This window comes from Aquila chrysaetos, unplaced genomic scaffold, assembly GCF_900496995.4.
Source record: "Aquila chrysaetos chrysaetos unplaced genomic scaffold, bAquChr1.4, whole genome shotgun sequence".
Taxonomy (NCBI): domain Eukaryota; kingdom Metazoa; phylum Chordata; class Aves; order Accipitriformes; family Accipitridae; genus Aquila; species Aquila chrysaetos.
This window is the reverse complement of record NW_024470389.1, coordinates 89,748-108,826: the sequence shown is the minus strand read 5'-3', so window position 1 is coordinate 108,826 and position 19,079 is coordinate 89,748. Positions and strand designations below refer to the sequence as shown.

The window sequence follows — 19,079 nt, the reverse complement described above, 5'->3', positions numbered from 1 at the left end:
CCACCCGAGGTCTCCTGATCTAGCCAACTGTCTGATGGCTCCCCATCCATCCATCATGTCCGGTGTCCATCTGTCTGACATCTCCCCATCCATCCATCCATCCACCATGTTTGACGTCCATCCATCCATCCACCATCTAATGTCTCCTCATCCATCCATCCACCCACCCATCCACCATGTTTGATGTCTTCTCATCCATCCATCCACCCATCCATCCATGTTTGACGTCCATCCATCCAATGTCTCCTCATCCATCTGTCCAACCACCCATCCACCATGCTTGATGTCTCCCCATCCATCCATCCACCATGTTTGATGTCCATCCATCCACCCACCGTCTAATGTCTCCTCATCCATCCGTCCATCCACCATGTTTGATGTCCATCCATCCATCATCTCATGTCTCCCCATCCATCCATCCACCATGTTTGATGTCCATCCATCCATCCATCCATCCAACCATCCAACCATGTTTGATGTCCATCCATCCATCATCTCATGTCTCCCCATCCATCCATCCACCATGTTTGATGTCCATCCATCCAACCATCCAACCATGTTTGATGTCCATCCATCCATCATCTCATGTCTCCCCATCCATCCATCCACCATGTTTGATGTCCATCCATCCAACCATCCAACCATGTTTGATGTCCATCCATCCATCATCTCATGTCTCCCCATCCATCCATCCATGTTTGATGTCCATCCTTCCACCCATCCATCAATCCAACCATCCAACCATGTTTGATGTCCATCCATCCATCATCTCATGTCTCCCCATCCATCCATCCACCATGTTTGATGTCCATCCATCCAACCATCCAACCATGTTTGTTGTCCATCCATCCATCATCTCATGTCTCCCCATCCATCCATCCATGTTTGATGTCCATCCTTCCACCCATCCATCAATCCAACCATCCAACCATGTTTGATGTCCATCCATCCATCATCTCATGTCTCCCCATCCATCCATCCACCGTTTGATGCCCATCCTTCCATCCATCAATCCTTCATCTAATGTCTCCTCATCCATCCATTCATCCATCCACCATGTTTAACGTCTCCCCAACCATCCAACCATGTTTGATGTCCATCCATCCATCCATCCATCCATCCAAACATCCAACCATGTTTGATGTCCATCCATCCATCCATCCATCCATCCATCCATGTTTGATGTCCATCCATCCATCCATCCATCCATCAATCCAACCATCCAATCATGTTTGATGTCCATCCATCCATCCATCCATCCATCCATCCATCCATCCAACCATCCAACCATGTTTGATGTCCATCCATCCATCCATCCATCCATCCATCAATCCAACCATCCAACCATGTTTGATGTCCATCCATCCATCCATCCATCCATCCATCAACCCAACCATCCAACCATGTTTGATGTCCATCCCTCCACCACCTCATGTCTCCCCATCCACCATGTTTGATGTCTCCCCATCCATCCATCCATCACCCCGTGTCTCCCCATCCCTCCCCCCCACCCCACCCACCTCATTTGACATCTCTGCCCCCGCCATGCCCATGGCTCCGCCCCCCTTCCCCCCCTCCCCCGGCACTCAGAGGCAGACGCCAGCCTGACTTCTTCTCCTTTATTCACCCACCCAAGACGTGGGGGGGGGAGGGGAGGGGTGGGGGGAGGGGGCGGTGGCCGACGGCGGTGCCACCGCCTCATTTTTTACCGGGGCTCTTGCTGATGCTACGTTGGATGAACTTCATGGGCAGCGCTTCGTGGACCACCATGCAGACGAAGGTGGTTCCCCGGTTCCACTCCTCCCTCTTGACGACCAATCGGCTGTAGAGGAAGTAGGAGGCGTCGCCCGTCTTCTCCTTCAGGGGTTGGACGGTGTCGTAGGTGGAGGCGTCCAAGGTCTCTTGGTTCTTCTGCCACTCCACCGAGATGTCCTCGGGGTAGAAGCCTCGCACCAAACAGGTCAAGCTGAGCGTGTCCCGGTTGCCGCTCAGCTCCTCGGAGGGCGGAGCCAGCAGGTAGACGCTGGGAGCCAGGCGCTTGCCTGCGGGGGAGGGGGAGGGCGTGAGCGAGGGGCGGGGCCGAAATGGGGCGGGGCGGGGGCGACGGGAAGGCCGGGGCGGGGGGCGTGACGCAACGGAAACGGGGATCGGCGAGTGACGGGTGACGCGACGCGCCCCGGGCGTGAGGCGACGCGACCCGGGGCGTGGTGCGACGCAGCGGGGGCGTGGCGCGACGCAAGAGTGGTGTGATGCAACGCAAGATAGGAGTGATGCAACGCAAGATAGGCGTGGCACAATGCAAGATAGGTGTGATGCAATGCAAGAGAGGTGTGATGCAATGCAAGATAGGCGTGGCACAACGCAAGAGAGGTGTGATGCAATGCAAGATAGGCGTGATGCAATGCAAGATAGGCGTGGCACAACGCAAGATAGGCGTGATGCAATGCAAGATAGGCGTGGCACAACGCAAGATAGGCGTGATGCAATGCAAGATAGGCGTGGCACAACGCAAGATAGGCGTGATGCAATGCAAGATAGGCGTGGCACAACACAAGATAGGCGTGGCACAATGCAAGATAGGCGTGATGCAATGCAAGATAGGCGTGGCACAACGCAAGATAGGCGTGATGCAACGCAACCTAGGTGTGACGAGCTGCCAATCGGCCCCGACGCGACCCCCCCCCCGGCCGAGGCGAGGCGCCATGCTGCGGCATGGCCAAGGAGGCGCGGCGCAACGCAAACGAGGCGTGGCGCTATGCAAATGAGGCGGGGGGGGGCGGAGCGCCTTACCGGGTTTCTTGCTGATGCTCCTGCTGATGGGGGAGGGCAGCTCGGCGTGGTTGATGGTGCAGGTGAAGGTCTCGCCCCCCTCCCAGTCGTGGGTGGAGATGGGGACCTCGCTGGTGGCCGTGAAGGTGCCGTTGAACTGGGCCCTCAGCGGGTGAAGTTGGGGACGGAGGGTGCCCCCCCGTTTCCGGGTCCAGCTCACCACCACACCCTCGTCACTGGGTAAACTGGTGGCCAAGCAACGGAGTTTGGGGTTTTGGGAGACGTAGAGTTCCGAGGGGGTGGGGGGGAGGATGAAGACTTGGATGTTGCTGGCGTCCGGCGGGGCACCTGGAAGGGGGAAGTGGTGGAGGTGAACGTCGTGGAGATGCCACCAGCCCCGGAAGTAAGGGGTGGGGGGAAGCCCAGGGAGATGCCACCACCCAACTCAACATGGGGTTCAACCCCATGGAGATGCTGCCACCCAACTCAACGTGCGGTCAAGCCAAGGAGATCCCACCACCTAACTCAACGTGTGGTCAACCCTATGGAGATGCCACCACCCAATGCAAGGTGGGCTCAACCCAAGAAGATGCCACCACCCAATTCAAAGTTGGGTCAACCCCATGGAGATGCCACCACCCAACAGCATTGGGTCAACCCCAAGGAGGTGCCACCACCCAACTCAATGTGGGGTGAATCCCATGGAGGTGCCACCGCCCAACTCAACATGGGGTCAACCCTATGGAGATGCCACCGCCCAACTCAACGTGGGGTCAACCCTATGGAGATGCCACCACCCAACTCAACATGGGGTCAACCCCATGGAGATGCCACCACCCAACTCAACGTGGGGTCAACCCAAGAAGATGCCACCACCCAACGCAAGGTCTACTCAACCCAAGGAGATGCCACCACCCAACTCAACGTTGGTGGAACTCACTCAAGCACTTGTGGCCGGTGACCTCCTGCACGCTGCCCGAGCCGGGGTGGGTGACCTTGCAGGAGAAGGTCTTCTGCTGCCAATCCTCCAAGGAGACGTTGAGGTGAGAGCTGGTACGGAAGGTCCCGCCGGTGGCTTCGGGTACAACGGGGTCAACGGAAGGGGCGGGGCTGAGGCGTTGGTCGTCCACCAACCACTCCACGGTGACGGCGGCGGGGGAGAAGTGGGAGACGAGGCAGACGAGGTGGACGGAGTCGACGTCGCAGGCGTGGAAGAGGCCGACGGTGGGGACGTGGCGCTTGAAGACTGCGGGGGAGGGGAGAAGGGGCGGGGAGGTCAGCAAGGGCGGGGCAGCGGGGGGGGGGGGCGGGGGGGGGAAGCCGCCGAAATGGCGGCTGCGAGGGCGCCGGGCGCGATTGCAGTCCTGCCGCAGCTGCAAGGGGGATGCGATGCAAAAGCAAAAGATCCGCTGCAGTTACGAGCCTGCTGCGATCGCAACTGCACGTTCTCCTGCTGCGATCGCAAGCTCGGTGCAGCTGCAAGCAGGATGCAATGCAAAACCCAAAGAGATCCCGCTGCGATTGCGATCCCCGCTGCGATTGCGATCCCGCTGCGATTGCAACCCTGCTGCAGCTGCAGCTCCAAGGCCTCCTGCTGCAATTGCAACCCTGCTGCAACACAGCTCCGAGGGCTCTGGATGCAACTGCAAGCTCAGTGCACCTGCAAGCGGGGTGCAATGCCGAAGCAAAAGATCCTGCTGCAATTAAGATCCTGCTGCAGTTGCAATCCTGCTGCAATTGCAACTCCACGGGCTTCTGGTGCAATTGCAAGCTCAGCGCAGCTCCAAGCGGGATGCAATGGAAAAGCAAAAGATCCTGCTGCGATTACGATCCCGCTGCAATTACGATCCCGCTGCAATTACAATTCCACTGCAATGCAGCTGCACGGCCCCCTGCTGCAGTTGCAATCACGCTGCAATGCAAAAGATCCCGCTGCAATTACGAGCCTGCTGCAATTGCAACCGTGCTGCAATTGCAACTGCAAGTTCTCCTGCTGCAATTGCAAGCTCGGTGCAGCTGCAAGCAGGATTCAATGCAAAATCAAATGATCCCGCTGCAATTTATGATCCCGCTGCAATTACGATCCCACTGCAATTGCAACCCTGCTGCAGCTGCAGCTCCAAGGCCTCCTGCTGCAATTGCAACCCTGCTGCAGCTGCAAGCACGACGCAATGCAGAAGCAAAGGCTCCTGCTGCAATTATGATCCGGCTGCAATTGCAACTGCAAGGCCTCCTTATGCAACTGCAAGCACAGGGCAGCTGCGAGAGGGATGCAATGCAAAACCCAAAGAGATCCCGCTGCAATTGTGATCTTGCTGCAATTGCGATCCCACTGCAATTGCAACCGTGCTGCAACACAACTCCAAGGGCTCTGGATGCAATTGCAAGCTTGGTGCACCTGCAAGCACGCTGCAATGCCAAAGCAAAGGATCCTGCTGTAATTGCAATCCTGCTGCAATTGCAACTGCAAGGCCTCCTGCTGCAATTGCAACCCTGCTGCGGCTGCAAGTGGGATGCAATGCAAAAGCAAAAGGTCCTGCTGGAATTACGATCCTGCTGCAATTACGATCCTGCTGCTTTTGCGATCCTGCTGCATTTGCAATCACGCTGCGACGCCAAAGCAAAAGGGCCTGCCGCAATTACGATCCTGCCGCCATTATGATCCTGCCGCAATTTTGATCCTGCCGCAATTATGATCCTGCTGCAATTGCGATCCTGCTGCATTTGCAACTTCAAGTTCTCCTGCTGCAATCGCAACCCCGCTGCGGCCGCAAGTGGGACGCAACGCAAAAGCGAAAGATCCTGCTGCGATTGCGATCCCGCTGCATTTACGATCCGGCTGCAATTGCGATCCTGCTGCATTTACGATCCGGCTGCAATTGCGATCCTGCTGCGTTTGCAATCACGCTGCGACGCCAAAGCCAAAGGGCCCGCCGCAATTACGATGCTGCCGCAATTGCACCCCTGCTGCAGTTGCAACCACTCTGCAATGCAAAGGCAAAGCATCCTGCCGCAATCACGACCCCGCCGCAATCGCGACCCCCGCCGCAATCGCGACCCCGCCGCAGTCGCGACCCCGCCGCCCCCGTACCTTCGATGCCGGTGGTCTTCTTGAAGCCGGAGGGCGGGTGCTCCACGGTGCACTGGAGGCTGTCGGGCTGCCCGCTGGTGACGCGGAGCTGACTCCCCAAGGTGTACGTCCCCGAGGGCCGGCGGGAGGCGGGGAAAGTCCGGGTGACGGCGGGTGACGTCCCGCTGTCCCACGTCACCTTCACCGGTTCCGGGAAATAACCGTCCACCAAACAAGCCACCACCACCGAGGAGGAGGTGCCGCCCGAACAGGCCACCAAGGGGAAGACGGTGGGGACGGTCACCGAGGCTGGGGGGGAGAAGGAGGGCGGTTAGGGGTTTTTTTGGGGGTTTGGGTGGGGTTTTTTTTTTTTTTTTTTGGGTGGGGGGGGCACCCGGCTGCACCCCTGTTTTGGGGGCGAGGGTGGGTCAGAGAGCCCCAGGGTGCACCCCCGAGAGAGGTGTCTGCAGCCTAAGGGCACCCCAAGAGCACCCCAAGACGCCTCTGTGCACCCGAATTGCACCCCAAGACACCCATCTGCACCCCAAGAGCACCCCAAGGGACCTCTCTGCACCCTAAGAGCACATTAAGAGCGCCCACGTGCACCCCAAGGGACCCACCTGCACCCTAAGAGCACCCATGTGCACCCCAAGACGCCTCTGTGCACCCAAATTGCACCCCAAGGGACCCACCAGCACCCTAAGTGCACCCCAAGAGCACCCATGTGCACCCCAAGGGACCTCTCTGCACCCTAAGTGCACCCTAAGGGCACCCCAAGACACCCATCTGCACCCCAAGAGCACCCTATTTGCACCCCAGGGCACCTCTCTGCACCCTAAGAGCACCCTAAGAGCACCCATGTGCACCCCAAGACGCCTCTGTGCACCCGAATTGCACCCCAAATTGCACCCCAAGATGCCTCCGTGCACCCAAATTGCACCCCAAGGGACCCACCTGCACCCTAAGGGCACCCCAAGACACCTCTCTGCACCCTAAGAGCACCCATGTGCACCCCAAGATGCCTCTGTGCACCCAAATTGCACCCCAAGGGACCCACCTGCACCCCAAGGGCACTTCAGTGCACCCCAAGGGATCCATCTGCACCCCAAGAGCACCCGTGTGCACCCCAAGGCACGTGTCTGCACCCTAAGGGCACCCCTGCACCCCAAAAGCACCCACCTGCACCCCAAGAGCACCCCAAGAGCACCCCAGGGTGCCTAATTGCACCCCAAAGGACCACTCTGCACCCCAAGAGCACCCCAAGGCACCTCTCAGCACCCCAAGAGCACCATAAGAGCACCCCAAGAGCACCCTAGGGTGCCTATTTGCACCCCAAAGGACCACTCTGCACCCCAAGAGCACCCCAAGGCACCTCTCAGCACCCCAAGAGCACCATAAGAGCACCCCAAGAGCACCCCAGGGTGCCTATTTGCACCCCAAAGGACCACTCTGCACCCCAAGAGCACCCCAAGAGCACCCATGTGCACCCCAAGGCACCCACCTGCACCCTAAGAGCACCCCGGCACCCCAGGGTGCCTATTTGCACCCCAAGGGACCTTCCTGCACCCTCTTTGCACCCCAAGAGCACCCCAGGGTGCCTATTTGCACCCCAAAGGACCACTCTGCACCCCAAGAGCACCCCAAGGCACCTCTCAGCACCCCAAGAGCACCCCAAGAGCACCCCAGGGTGCCTAATTGCACCCCAAGGCACCTCCCTGCACCCTCTTTGCACCCCGAGGGACCCCTCTGCACCCCCAGGGCACCCCAGGGTGCTGCCGTGCCGCCCCACAGCACCGCTCTGCACCCTAATGCAGCCCCTGCCCCATAGCGTCCCCTGCCCCATAGCGTCCCCTGCCCCATAGGGACCTCCCGCCCCATAGAAACTCCTATCCTATAGGAAGCCCTGCCCCATAGGGACCCCATACTACAGCTTAGCTGCCCTCTGCCCCATAGGAGGCTCTGCCCCATAGGGAACCCCTGCCCCATAGAAACCCCTGTCCCATAGGAACCCCTGCCCTACAGGTATCCCATACTACAGCTTAGCTGACCCCTGCCCCATAGGGACCCCTGCCCTATAGGGACCCCTGCCCCATAGGAACCCCTGCCCCATAGGACCCCCTGCCCTATAGGGTCCCCTGCCCTATAGGGACCCCATACTACAGCTTAGCTGACCCCTGCCCCATAGGGACCTCCTGCCCCATAGGGACCCCTGCCCCATAGGAACCCCTGCCCCATAGGACCCCCTGCCCTATAGGGTCCCCTGCCCTATAGGGACCCCATACTACAGCTTAGCTGACCCCTGCCCCATAGGGACCTCCTGCCCCATAGGGACCCCATACTACAGCTTAGCTCCCCTCTGCCCTATAGGAAGCCCTGCCCCATAGGGAATCCCTGCCCCATAGAAACCCCTGCCCTATAGAGACTGCTGCCCCATAGGGATCCTATACTACAGCCTAGCTGACCCCTGCCCTATAGGATCCCCTGCCCCATAGGAACCCCTGCGCTATAGGAATCCCATACTACAGCTTAGCTCCCCCCCTGCCCTATAGAGAACCCCTGCCCCACAGGGACCCCTGCCCCACAGGGACCCCTGCCCCATAGGACCCCCTGCCCCATAGGGACCCCATACTACAGCTTAGCTGACCCATAGGGACCCCCCTGCCTTATAGGGACCCCTGCCCCATAGGGATCCTATACTACAGCTTACCTGCCCCCTGCCCCATAGGAACTCCTGCCCTATAGGAACCCCTGCCCCATAGGGACCTCCTGCCCTACATGGACCCCATACTACAGCTTAGCTGCCCCCCCTGCCCTATAGAGAACCCCTTCCCCACAGGGACCCCTGCCCCATAGGGAACCCCTGATCCAGCCTTGCTGCCCCCTACCCTATAGGGACCCCTGCCCCATAGGAATCCCATACTACAGCTTAGCTGAGTCCTGCCCCATAGGATCCCCTGCCCCATAGGATCCCCTGCCCCATAGGGACCCCTGCTCAAGCTTTGCTGCCCCCTACCCTATAGGGACCCCTGCCCCATAGGAATCCCATACTACAGCTTAGCTGAGTCCTGCCCCATAGGATCCCCTGCCCCATAGGATCCCCTGCCCCATAGGGACCCCCTGCTCAAGCTTTGCTACCCCCTACCCTATAGGAACCCCTGCCCCATAGGATCCCCTGCCCCATAGGGATCCCATACTACAGCTTAGCTCCCCCCCACCCTATAGAGAACCCCTGCCCCATAGGAACCCCTGCCCTATAGGGATCCCATACTACAGCTTAGCTGACCCCTGCCCCATAGGGACCCCCTGCCCTATAGGGACCCCTGCCCCATAGGAATCCCATACTACAGCTTAGCTGACCCCTGCCCCATAGGGACCCCCTGCCCCATAGGGACCCCTGCCCCACTGGGAACCCCTGCCCCACAGGGACCCTTTCCCTATAGGGACCCCATACTACAGCTTAGGTGACCCCTGCCCCATAGGACCCCCTGCCCCATAGGGACCCCATACTACAGCTTAGCTGCCCCATAGGGACCGCCTGCCCTCTAGGGACCCCTGCCCCACAGGGACCCCATACCACAGCTTAGCTGGCCCCTGCCCCATAGGGAGCCCCTGCCCCATAAGTCCCCCTTGCTCCTTCCTAGCTGCCCCTTGCCCCATAGACCCTCCCCCATTATCCATAGGGTAGTCACCCCCTACCCCATAGCAACCCCCTGCCCCATAGATCCCCCCTGCCCCATAGGGTCCTCATATTCCACCTCTGCCCCATAGAAGCCCTCTGCCCCATAGAGACCTCCCTGCCCCATAGGGACTCCCTGCCCCATAAGACCCCCCAAACCCTGCCCCATAGGGCCCCCCTTGCCCCATAGGGACTCCCCCCACCCCATAGGGACCCCCCCCCCCCGCCCCACACCTCCCAGCCCCACAGAAAAGGCGTCCGGCCCTACCGGCGTGGCTTGCGGCTCCGGACCCTCTGCCCCACGGCGAGCCCTCTCCTGCCCCATAGCCACGGCGTGGAGCCCTTGCTCCTCTGCCCCACGGCTCTCTGGGAGATGATGCAACGGGGCCCCTCCCCGCCCCCCACCCCCCCCCCAACTTCCCCTTTCCCGCCCGGCACCCAGGTTGGTCCCAGGGGAGCACCCAGCACCCACTGCAGGGCCTTGGCAGCCCCATAGCACCCCATAGCACCCCATTGTGCCCCATAGCACCCTAAAGCACCCTGCACCCCATAGCACCCCATAGCACCCTATTGCGCCCCATAGCACCCTATCATGCCCCATAGTGCCCCACAGCACCTTAAAGCACCCCATTACACCCTGCGCCCCATAGCACCCTATTGCGCCCCATAGCACTTCATAGCACCCCATTGTGCCCCATAGCACCCTAAAGCACCCCATAGCACACCCTGCGCCCCATAGCACCCCATAGCACCCTATCGCACCCCATAGCACCCTCCGCCCCATACCACCCTATTGCGCCCCATAGCACCCTATCACACTTCATAGCACCCCATTGTGCCCTATAGCACGCTAAAGCACCCTATAGCACACCCTGCACCCCATAGCACCCCATTACATCCCATTGCACCCCATTGCATCCTGCACCCCATTGTGCTCAATAACACCCTACCGTGCCCCATAGAACCCTATCGTGCCCCATAGCACCTTATCGTGCCCCATAGCACCCTATCATGCCCCATAGCACCCTATTGTGCCCCATAGCACCTTATCATGCCCCATAGCATCCCATTGTGCCCCATAGCACCTTATCATGCCCCATAGCACCCTATCATGCCCCATAGCACCCCATTGTGCCCCATAGCACCTTATCATGCCCCATAGCACCCTTTTCACCCCATAGCACCCCATAGCATCCTATTGTGCCCCATAGCACCCTAATAGCACCTTTTCATGCCCCATAGAACCCTATCGCATCCCATAGCACCCTATCATGCCCCATAGCACCTTATCATGCCCTACAGCACACTTTGCACCCCACAGCACCCCACTGTGCCCCATAGCACCCTATCGCACCCCATAGCACCCTATTGTGTCCCATAGCACCCTACTGTGCCCCATAGCACCCTATCGTGCCCCATAGCACCCTACCGTGCCCCATAGCACCCCATAGCACCCTACTGTGCCTCATAGCACCCTACCATGCCCCATAGCACCCTATCGTGCCCCATAGCACCCTACCGTGCCCCATAGCACCCTATCAAGCCCCATTGTGCCCCATTGTGCCCCATAGCACTCTATCGTGCCACATAGCACCCCATTGCACCCCATAGCACCCTACTGTGCCCCATAGCACCCTACCATGCCCCATAGCACCCTATCGTGCCCCATAGCACCTTAACAAGCTCCATTGTGCCCCATAGCACCCTACCGTGCCCCATAGCACCCTATCAAGCCCCATTGTGCCCCATTGTGCCCCATAGCACTCTATCGTGCCGCATAGCACCCCATTGTGCCCCATAGCACCCCATTGTGCCCCATAGCACCCTACTGTGCCCCATAGCGCCCCATAGCACCCCATAGCACCCCAAATCCCGCCCCCCTCCGCAGAACAAAGACCGACTCCCTGGGCGGGGGGCGGGGTTCAAGGCCAACTGGTTTATTGAGGGGGGTGAGGGGTGGGCGGGGACACGCCCTCCCCCCTCCCCCGCCTGCCCCATTTTGGGGTGAAAAAAGGGGCGTTTGGGGAAGCTCCGCCCTAAACCGCCTCCTTAAGGACGTCCCGGTAGGCGGAGCCAGGCGTTTGTTTGAGGTGAAGGACGGTGGAGAAAAGCCACTTGACCTGGGAGGGCGGGGGGGAGTGGGCGGGACAAAAGAAAGGAGCGGGTCAAGGTAGGGCGGTCCCCAAGGGCCCCGCCCGAGGTCACGGCCCCGCCCGAGGTCAGGGCCCCGCCCCGCAGCTCACCTTGAAGAGGGTGACGGTGGCGCTGTAGCAGACGCTGAGGAGGAAGAGGGTGATGAAGACGGCGACGGTTGCCCAAAGACCGTCCAGGTCCTTGTCGGTTTCTTCCGAGCAAATCTCGGCCGAGACGTCGGCTCCTGTTGAGGAGAGAAAGGGGGCGGGGTCAGCGGGGATGGCTCCGCCTTCTTTTGAGGGTCACTTCTGGGGCCCCGGGGGTTGGCCGGCTGGCCGGTTGTCCCGCCCTGAGGTGTCCAGCCAACCGGCTGGCTGTTGGTCCCTCTGGCCAGCTTGGTAGATTTCAACCAACCATCCAACCAACCAACCTTCCAACCAACCTTCCAACCAACCAGCCACCCATCCAACCGATCAACCTTCCAACCAACCAACCAACCAACCAACCAACCAACCATCCAACCAACCAACCACCCACCCATCCAACCATCTAACCAACCACCCAACCAATCATCCAACCAGCTACCCATCCAACCAACCACCCAATGATCCAACCAATCAACCATCCAACCAACCATCCAACCATCCAACCAACCACCCAACCAACCTCCCAACCAGCCACCCATCCAACCAACCAACCACCCAACCAACCTGCCAACCACCCACCCATCCAACCATCTAACCAACCACCCAACAAACCATCCACCCATCCAACCAACCATCCAACCAACCTTCCAACCAACCAATCATCCAACCAACCATCCAACCAACAATCCACCCAACCAACCTTCCAACCAACCACCCACCAGCGTCATCTCTCAGAACCCAACCAAGCAGCCAGCCCACCCAACCAGCCACTCACCATCTCCCTGTCCCCAACCAACCCAGCAACCAACCAATCAGCCAACCAACCAACCAACCAACCAGCCAACCAGCCGCCTGAGTGTCAAACCAACCAACCAACCAGCCAACTGAGCATCCAACCAACCAACCAACCCATTAACCGACCAACCAGCCAGCCGACCATCCGGCCAACCAACCATTCCCTTAACCACTTAACCGACCATCCAACCAACCGACCCGCCCATTAACCAGCCGACCATCCAGCCAACCAATCCGTTAACCGATCCAGCAGCCATCCATCCACCCAACCCGCCCACCCTCCACTCAGCCACCTCCCGGACATCTCCTCCTCCATCGCCAGCCAACTGACCGATCAACCAACCACCCAACCAACCAGCCAACCACCCAACCAACCAGCCAACCAACCAACCACCCACACACCCACCCACCCATCCAACCAACCAATCAACATTCCAGACACCTAACCAACCTTCCAACCAAGCATCCAACCAACCAACCACCCAACCAACCAGCCAACCAACCAACCAACCTGCCAACCAACCAACCACCCACACACCCACCCACCCATCCAACCAACCATCCAATCAACATTCCAGACACCTAACCAACCTTCCAACCAGCCATCCAACCAACCACCCACCCAACCTTCTAACCAACCACCCAACCAACCTTCCAACCACCCAACCAACCTTCCAACCAATAATCCACCCACCCATCCACCCAACCATCCAACCAACCAACCTTCCAACCACCCACCAACCATCCAACCAAACTTCTGACCACCCAGCCAACCTTCCAACCACCCAACCAACCTTCCAACCAATAATCCAACCATCCAACCATCCAACCAACCAACCTTCCAACCACCCACCAACCATCCAACCAAACTTCTGACCACCCAGCCAACCTTCCAACTACCCAACCAACCATCCAACCAACCTTCCAACCAATAATCCAACCATCCAACCATCCAACCAACCACACAACCAACCAATCTTCCAACCAATAATCCAGCCAACCAAACATCCAACCAACCACCCAGCCAACCTTCCAACCACCCAACCATCCATCCAACCAACCTTCCAACCAACCAACCAACCAGTCACCCATCCAACCAACCAACCAACCATTCAACCAACCTTCCAAGCAATAATCCAACCAACCGACCATCCAACCGACCACCCAACCAACCACCCAACCAACCACCCAACCAACCATCCATCCAACCAACCAACCATCCAACCAACCATCTGTCCAACCAACCTTCCAACCAACCAACCACCCAACCAACCATCCATCCAACCAACCAACCATCCAACCAACCCATCCAACCAACCAACCATCCAACCAACCAACCTTCCAACCAACCAACCATCCAACCACCCATCCAACCAACCACCCATCACTCCTCCATCCACCTTCCACTCAACCACCTCCCTGACCTCTCCTCCTCTGCCCCTCCCACCAGGCCCCACCCTCACCCCACCCCAAGGCGTGGCGGCACCACCAGTAACCCCCACCTGGGGTGGGCGGGGCGGGGCGAGGGGCGGTTTCAACCTCCAAAACCCCACCCAGGGGTTGGAGGACACGTGAGACACCGCCCACGGCCCCTATGGAGAAGAGGACACCGTTGGCCCCGTGGAAGGGTTGGGAGATGCTCCATGAGATAGCCGGTTGGCTGGGCGACCCTTTAACCACACCCCTTGGCCGACTCTTAAACCGCCGTTGGGCGTGGCCTTGGACCCATCTTTCGGTAGAACATCTCCAACCCCTTCCACGTTGCAACCGTGCTCCTCGGTGGGACTCCGAGCCCCACCTTCTCCACCCTGCAATCGGCGTCAACCTTTTCCTTCTTGTCCCGCCCCCTCCTCTTCCCACCTCCGGCTTGACCCAACCCCTTCCCACCGTCGCCGAAAGACACCACGCCGCGGAGACCTTGGCGGTGCGAGACGAGACCGGTTGGCTTTATTTCGAGCTCGGCAAACTCCTCGGCCACAAAGGTCATCTCCAAAGCGATGGGGCGGGGCTGAAGATGTGGGCGTCTCCCCTCCCCCCACCCCCTTAATTACCGGGACCCTTCTGCATCTGCCGTTGGGTGAACCTCATGGGCAACCCTTCGTGAACCACCATGCAGGTGTAGATGTCGCCGCCCAACCAACTGGTTTTGGGGACCGTCATCTTGCTGTAGACGAAGAAGGTGCTCTCCTTCGGCCCGTCCTTCAGCGGCGGGGTGGTGACGTAATGGTCTTCGCCGACGTTCTCGTGGTTCTTCAACCATTGGACCTGGATGTTCTCCGGTTGGAAACCGTAAACCATGCAAGTGAGGGTGACTTTGGCTTGAGTCATCTCCTCGGCGTGAGGCGGGAAGACGAAGATGAGAGGCGGGGAGACCTTGCCTGCGAGAAGAAGACGGTCGGCGTCGGCCAAAATAGAAGTTGGGGTTTTTTTTTTTTGGGGGGTGGGGGGGCGTGGTTTGGAGGAGGAGACACTCACCTGACCGTCTGGAGATGCTCTTGTTGAGCGGCAACTGGAGTTCGTCGTGTTTCACCATGCAGGTGAACCGTTCGCCGGCTTCCCAGTCTTGGGTGGAGATGGTCAAGGTGCTGGTGGCCGTGTAGGTGCCGTTAAATTGTTCTTGGAGATCCAGGAAATCGGGATTGAGGACACCCGGTTTCTCCTTGATCCAGAAGAGTTGGAAACCGGAATCGCTCGGCAAGTTGGTGGCCAAACAACGGACTTTGGGGTTACGGGTGATGTAGAGGTCGGCCATGTTGGGTGGGAGGACGTAGAGGACGATGTTGCTGAAGCTGGGAGGCTCCAGGCCTGCGGGTGGGAGTGGGGGAGGTGAGGAGGCGGGAGGGGGTGGCGGTGTCCCCTTCCTCCCGCCCAGTGCTGCTGGGGTTACTGGTGATACTGGGGAGGCTCGTCGTGGTCGTGGGAACTCCCGGAAGGCACCGCGGTCGTGAACTGTCCCGCACGGGTGTCACTGGCGGAAGCCGTCATGGTCACGCGACCTTCTCCACCGGTGAGAGCCGCCATCGGCGGGCAATGTCTTGCAACCCGCCACGGCCACGGGACCTTCTCCACCGGTGCCGCCACGGCCACGCGACCTTCTCCACCAGCGCCACCCACCATGAGCACACAACCTTCCCCACCGGTGCCACCCGTCATGGCCATGCAATGTCCACCAATGTACCGTGGCCATGTGACCTTCTCCACCGGTGCCACCCACCACGGCCATGTCACCTTCTCCACCGGTGACACCCACCATCACCACGCAACCTTCTCCACCGGTGACGGTCACCACGGCCATGCAATCTTCTCCACCAGTGCCACCATGACCATGCGACCTTCTCCACCGGTGACAGTCACCATGACCACACAACCTTCTCCACCGGTGTCACCATGACCACACGATCTTCTCCACCGGTGCCACCGTGACCATGTAACCTTCTCCACCGGTGCCAGTCACCACCACCATGCGACCTCCTCCACCGGTGCCACCCACCATGACCACACAACCTTCTCCACCAGTGCCACCACGACCATGTGACCTTCTCCACTGGTGCCACCCACCACGACCACACAACCTTCTCCACCGGTGCCACCATGACCACTCAACCTTCTCCACCGATGCCGCCACAACCACACAACCTTCTCCACCGGTGCCGCCACAACCACACAACCTTCTCCACCGGTGCCACCACGACCACACAACCTTCTCCACCGGTGCCACCACGACCACACAACCTTCTCCACTGGTGCCACCATGACCACTCAACCTTCACCGGTGCCACCACAACCACACAACCTTCTCCACCGGTGCCACCACGACCACGCGACCTTCTCCACCGGCGCCACCTCCCCGCCCCGGTGTCCCCGTGCCACACCCACGTCCTCACCTGAGCAGGCCCGGGCGTGGTCCTGGACGGTGGTGCCGGAGGCGGGATGTCTGACGCGGCACGTGAAGGTCTTCCCTTCCGACCACTCGGCGTGGCTGACGTTGGTGCGGCTGGTGGTCGAGTAGGTGGCGGCACCTTCTTCTCGCCGTGGTGGCGTCTGAGTGGCCGGTAGAAGATCGGGGATGCCGTCAATCAACCATTCCACTTCCACGGTGGCCGGGGTGAAGCCGGTGATGAGGCAGAAGAGCTCCACCGAATCCTCGCCCAACTTGGGGCTGCAGGAAGTGGTGTAGAGGATCTGGACCTCGGGAGGAATGGGCGTGGCCGGACCTCTGCACACTGCGCGGGAGGGGAGGAGGAGGAAGTTAGGGGGCTGGGGGGAGGAGCTTCCATTGGCCAATGGGGCTTGGAGGACGTTCCACCTCATGGAAGAAGTTACGGGGCCGACAGAACTTTCCATAGGCCGATGGGTTTTGGAGGATGTCCCGCCTCATCTCATGAGTTATGGGGCTGGGGGAGGAGCTTCCATGGGCCAATGGCTCTTGAGGATGTCCCACCCCATTGAAGAAGTTATGGGGCTGGGGGAGGAGCTTCCATGGGCCAATGGGTCTTGGGGACATCCCACCTCATGGCGTGGGTCATGGCAAGAGGGGTGGAGCTTCCATGGGCCAATGGGTCTTGGGGATGTCCCACCCCATTGAAGAAGTTATGGGGCTGGGGGAGGAGCTTCCATGGTCCAATGGGACTGGAGGATGTCCCACCTCACCCCATGAGCTATGGGGCTGGGGGAGGAGCTTCCACAGGCCAATGGGTCTTTGGGACATCCCACCTCATGGCGTGGGTCATGGCAAGAGGGGTGGAGCTTCCATGGGCCAATGGCTCTTGAAGGACCTCCCACATCACCCCATGAGTTATGGGACTGGGGGAGGAGCTTCCATCATCCAATGGGTCTTGGGGACATCCCCCCCCACTGAAGAAGTTATGGGGCTGGGGGAGGACCATCCATGGTCCAATGGGACTGGAGGACGTCCCACCTCACCCCACGAGCTATGGGGCTGGGGGAGGACCTTCCGCCATCCAATGGGTCTTGAGGCCCTCCCCCGCCCCCTCCCCCCCTTCCCCCCCCTTACCTTTGACCTTCTTGTTGATGGTGCTGCTGGTGGGGGGATGGGTGACGGTGCAGGTATAGGTCTGGTCGCGGGCGCCGTGGGGCAGGAGGAGTTGACTGCTGAGGCGGTGAAGGCCGGTGGCCGAGTCTCCGGTGAGGGGGAAGGTGGTGACGCCGCCGGTGGCCCCGCCCCAGGTGACGGTAACCGTTGGGGGGAGGTAACCGCTCACCAAACACGCCACCGTCACCGGGCCGGTGCTCTCCCCACAGCAAGTGCTGAGGGGGAAGACGGTGGGAACCGAGGAGGTGGCTGTGGGGCAGGAAGAGGAAGGGGGTCAGGCAAGCCCCACGGCGAGGGGTGGGGCGGGAGGAGCTTGGTCCCGTGGGGTGGAGAAGGTTTCCTGCCCCATAGGGTGGCAGGAGGAACTCCTGCCCCATAGGATAGGGGAGGAACTCCTGCCCCGTAGGGTGAGCAGAGGAACTCCTGCCCCATAGGATAGGGGAGGAACTCCTGCCCCATAGGGTGAGCAGAGGAACTCCTGCCCCATAGGATAGGGGAGGAACTCCTGCCCCATAGGGTGAGCAGAGGAACTCCTGCCCCATAGGATAGGGGAGGAACTCCTGCCCCATAGGGTGAGCAGAGGAACTCCTGCCCCATAGGATAGGGGAGGAGCTAGCTCCTGCCCCATAGGATGAGGGGAAGAACTCTTGCCCCATAGGATGAGGGGAGGAACTCCTGCCCCATAGGATAGGGGAGGAGCTCCTGCCCCATAGGATGAGGGGAAGAACTCTTGCCCCATAGGATAGGGGAGGAACTCCTGCCCCATAGGATAGGGGAGGAGCTCCTGCCCCATAGGATGAGGGGAGGAACTCTTGCCCCATAGGATAGGGGAGGAACTCCTGCCCCATAGGATAGGGGAGGAACTCCTGCCCCATATGATGGGGAGGTGATGAGGCATCAAGTCAACATCAATCTCTAGCCCCACAGCAGTCCCCAGCCCCATGGCTGTCCCTGACCCACGGCTAGATCCAGCCCCACAGATATGCCCAGAACCAAGGATGTTCCTGCCCCATAGATATCTCTGCCCCACGGCTATCATCTGCCCCATGGTTATCGCTGTCCCTTGGCTAGCCCTGGCCTGCAGCCATCCCTGCCCCACAGCTAGCCCTGCCCCACAGCTAGCCCTGCCCCCACAACTGTCCCTGCTGCATTGCTAGCCCTGACCCACAGCCTTCTGTGCCCCACAGCTATCCGTGACCCACAGATAACCCTGACCCACAGCTAAACATGATACATAGCTATCCTCGACCCACAGCTATCCCTGCCCCAGAGCTTTCTGTGCCCCATAGCTAACCCTGCCCCACAGCTATCCCTGCCCCACAGCTCTCCCCAAACCACAGCTAGCCCTGCCCCACAGCTAGCCCTAACCCACGGCTATCCCTCACCCCACAGGTAACATTGACCCACAGCTAACCCTGCCCCACAGCTATCCCAGCC

At 59.8% G+C, this 19,079-nt stretch overlaps 2 gene segments (V, D, J or C); both read right to left on the bottom strand.

Annotated features, from left to right (window-relative positions):
• Positions 1-1,604: 1,604 nt before the first annotated feature.
• Positions 1,605-10,515, bottom strand: LOC115338136. The segment is given in 6 exon segments: positions 1,605-2,042; positions 2,791-3,117; positions 3,710-4,017; positions 5,857-6,148; positions 9,784-9,881; positions 10,466-10,515. Coding segments are annotated over 6 exon segments (1,419 nt in total).
• A 4,117-nt stretch (positions 10,516-14,632) lies between these two features.
• LOC115338135 lies at positions 14,633-15,574 on the bottom strand. The segment is given in 3 exon segments: positions 14,633-14,967; positions 15,065-15,394; positions 15,550-15,574. Coding segments are annotated over 3 exon segments (690 nt in total).
• Positions 15,575-19,079: the final 3,505 nt, after the last annotated feature.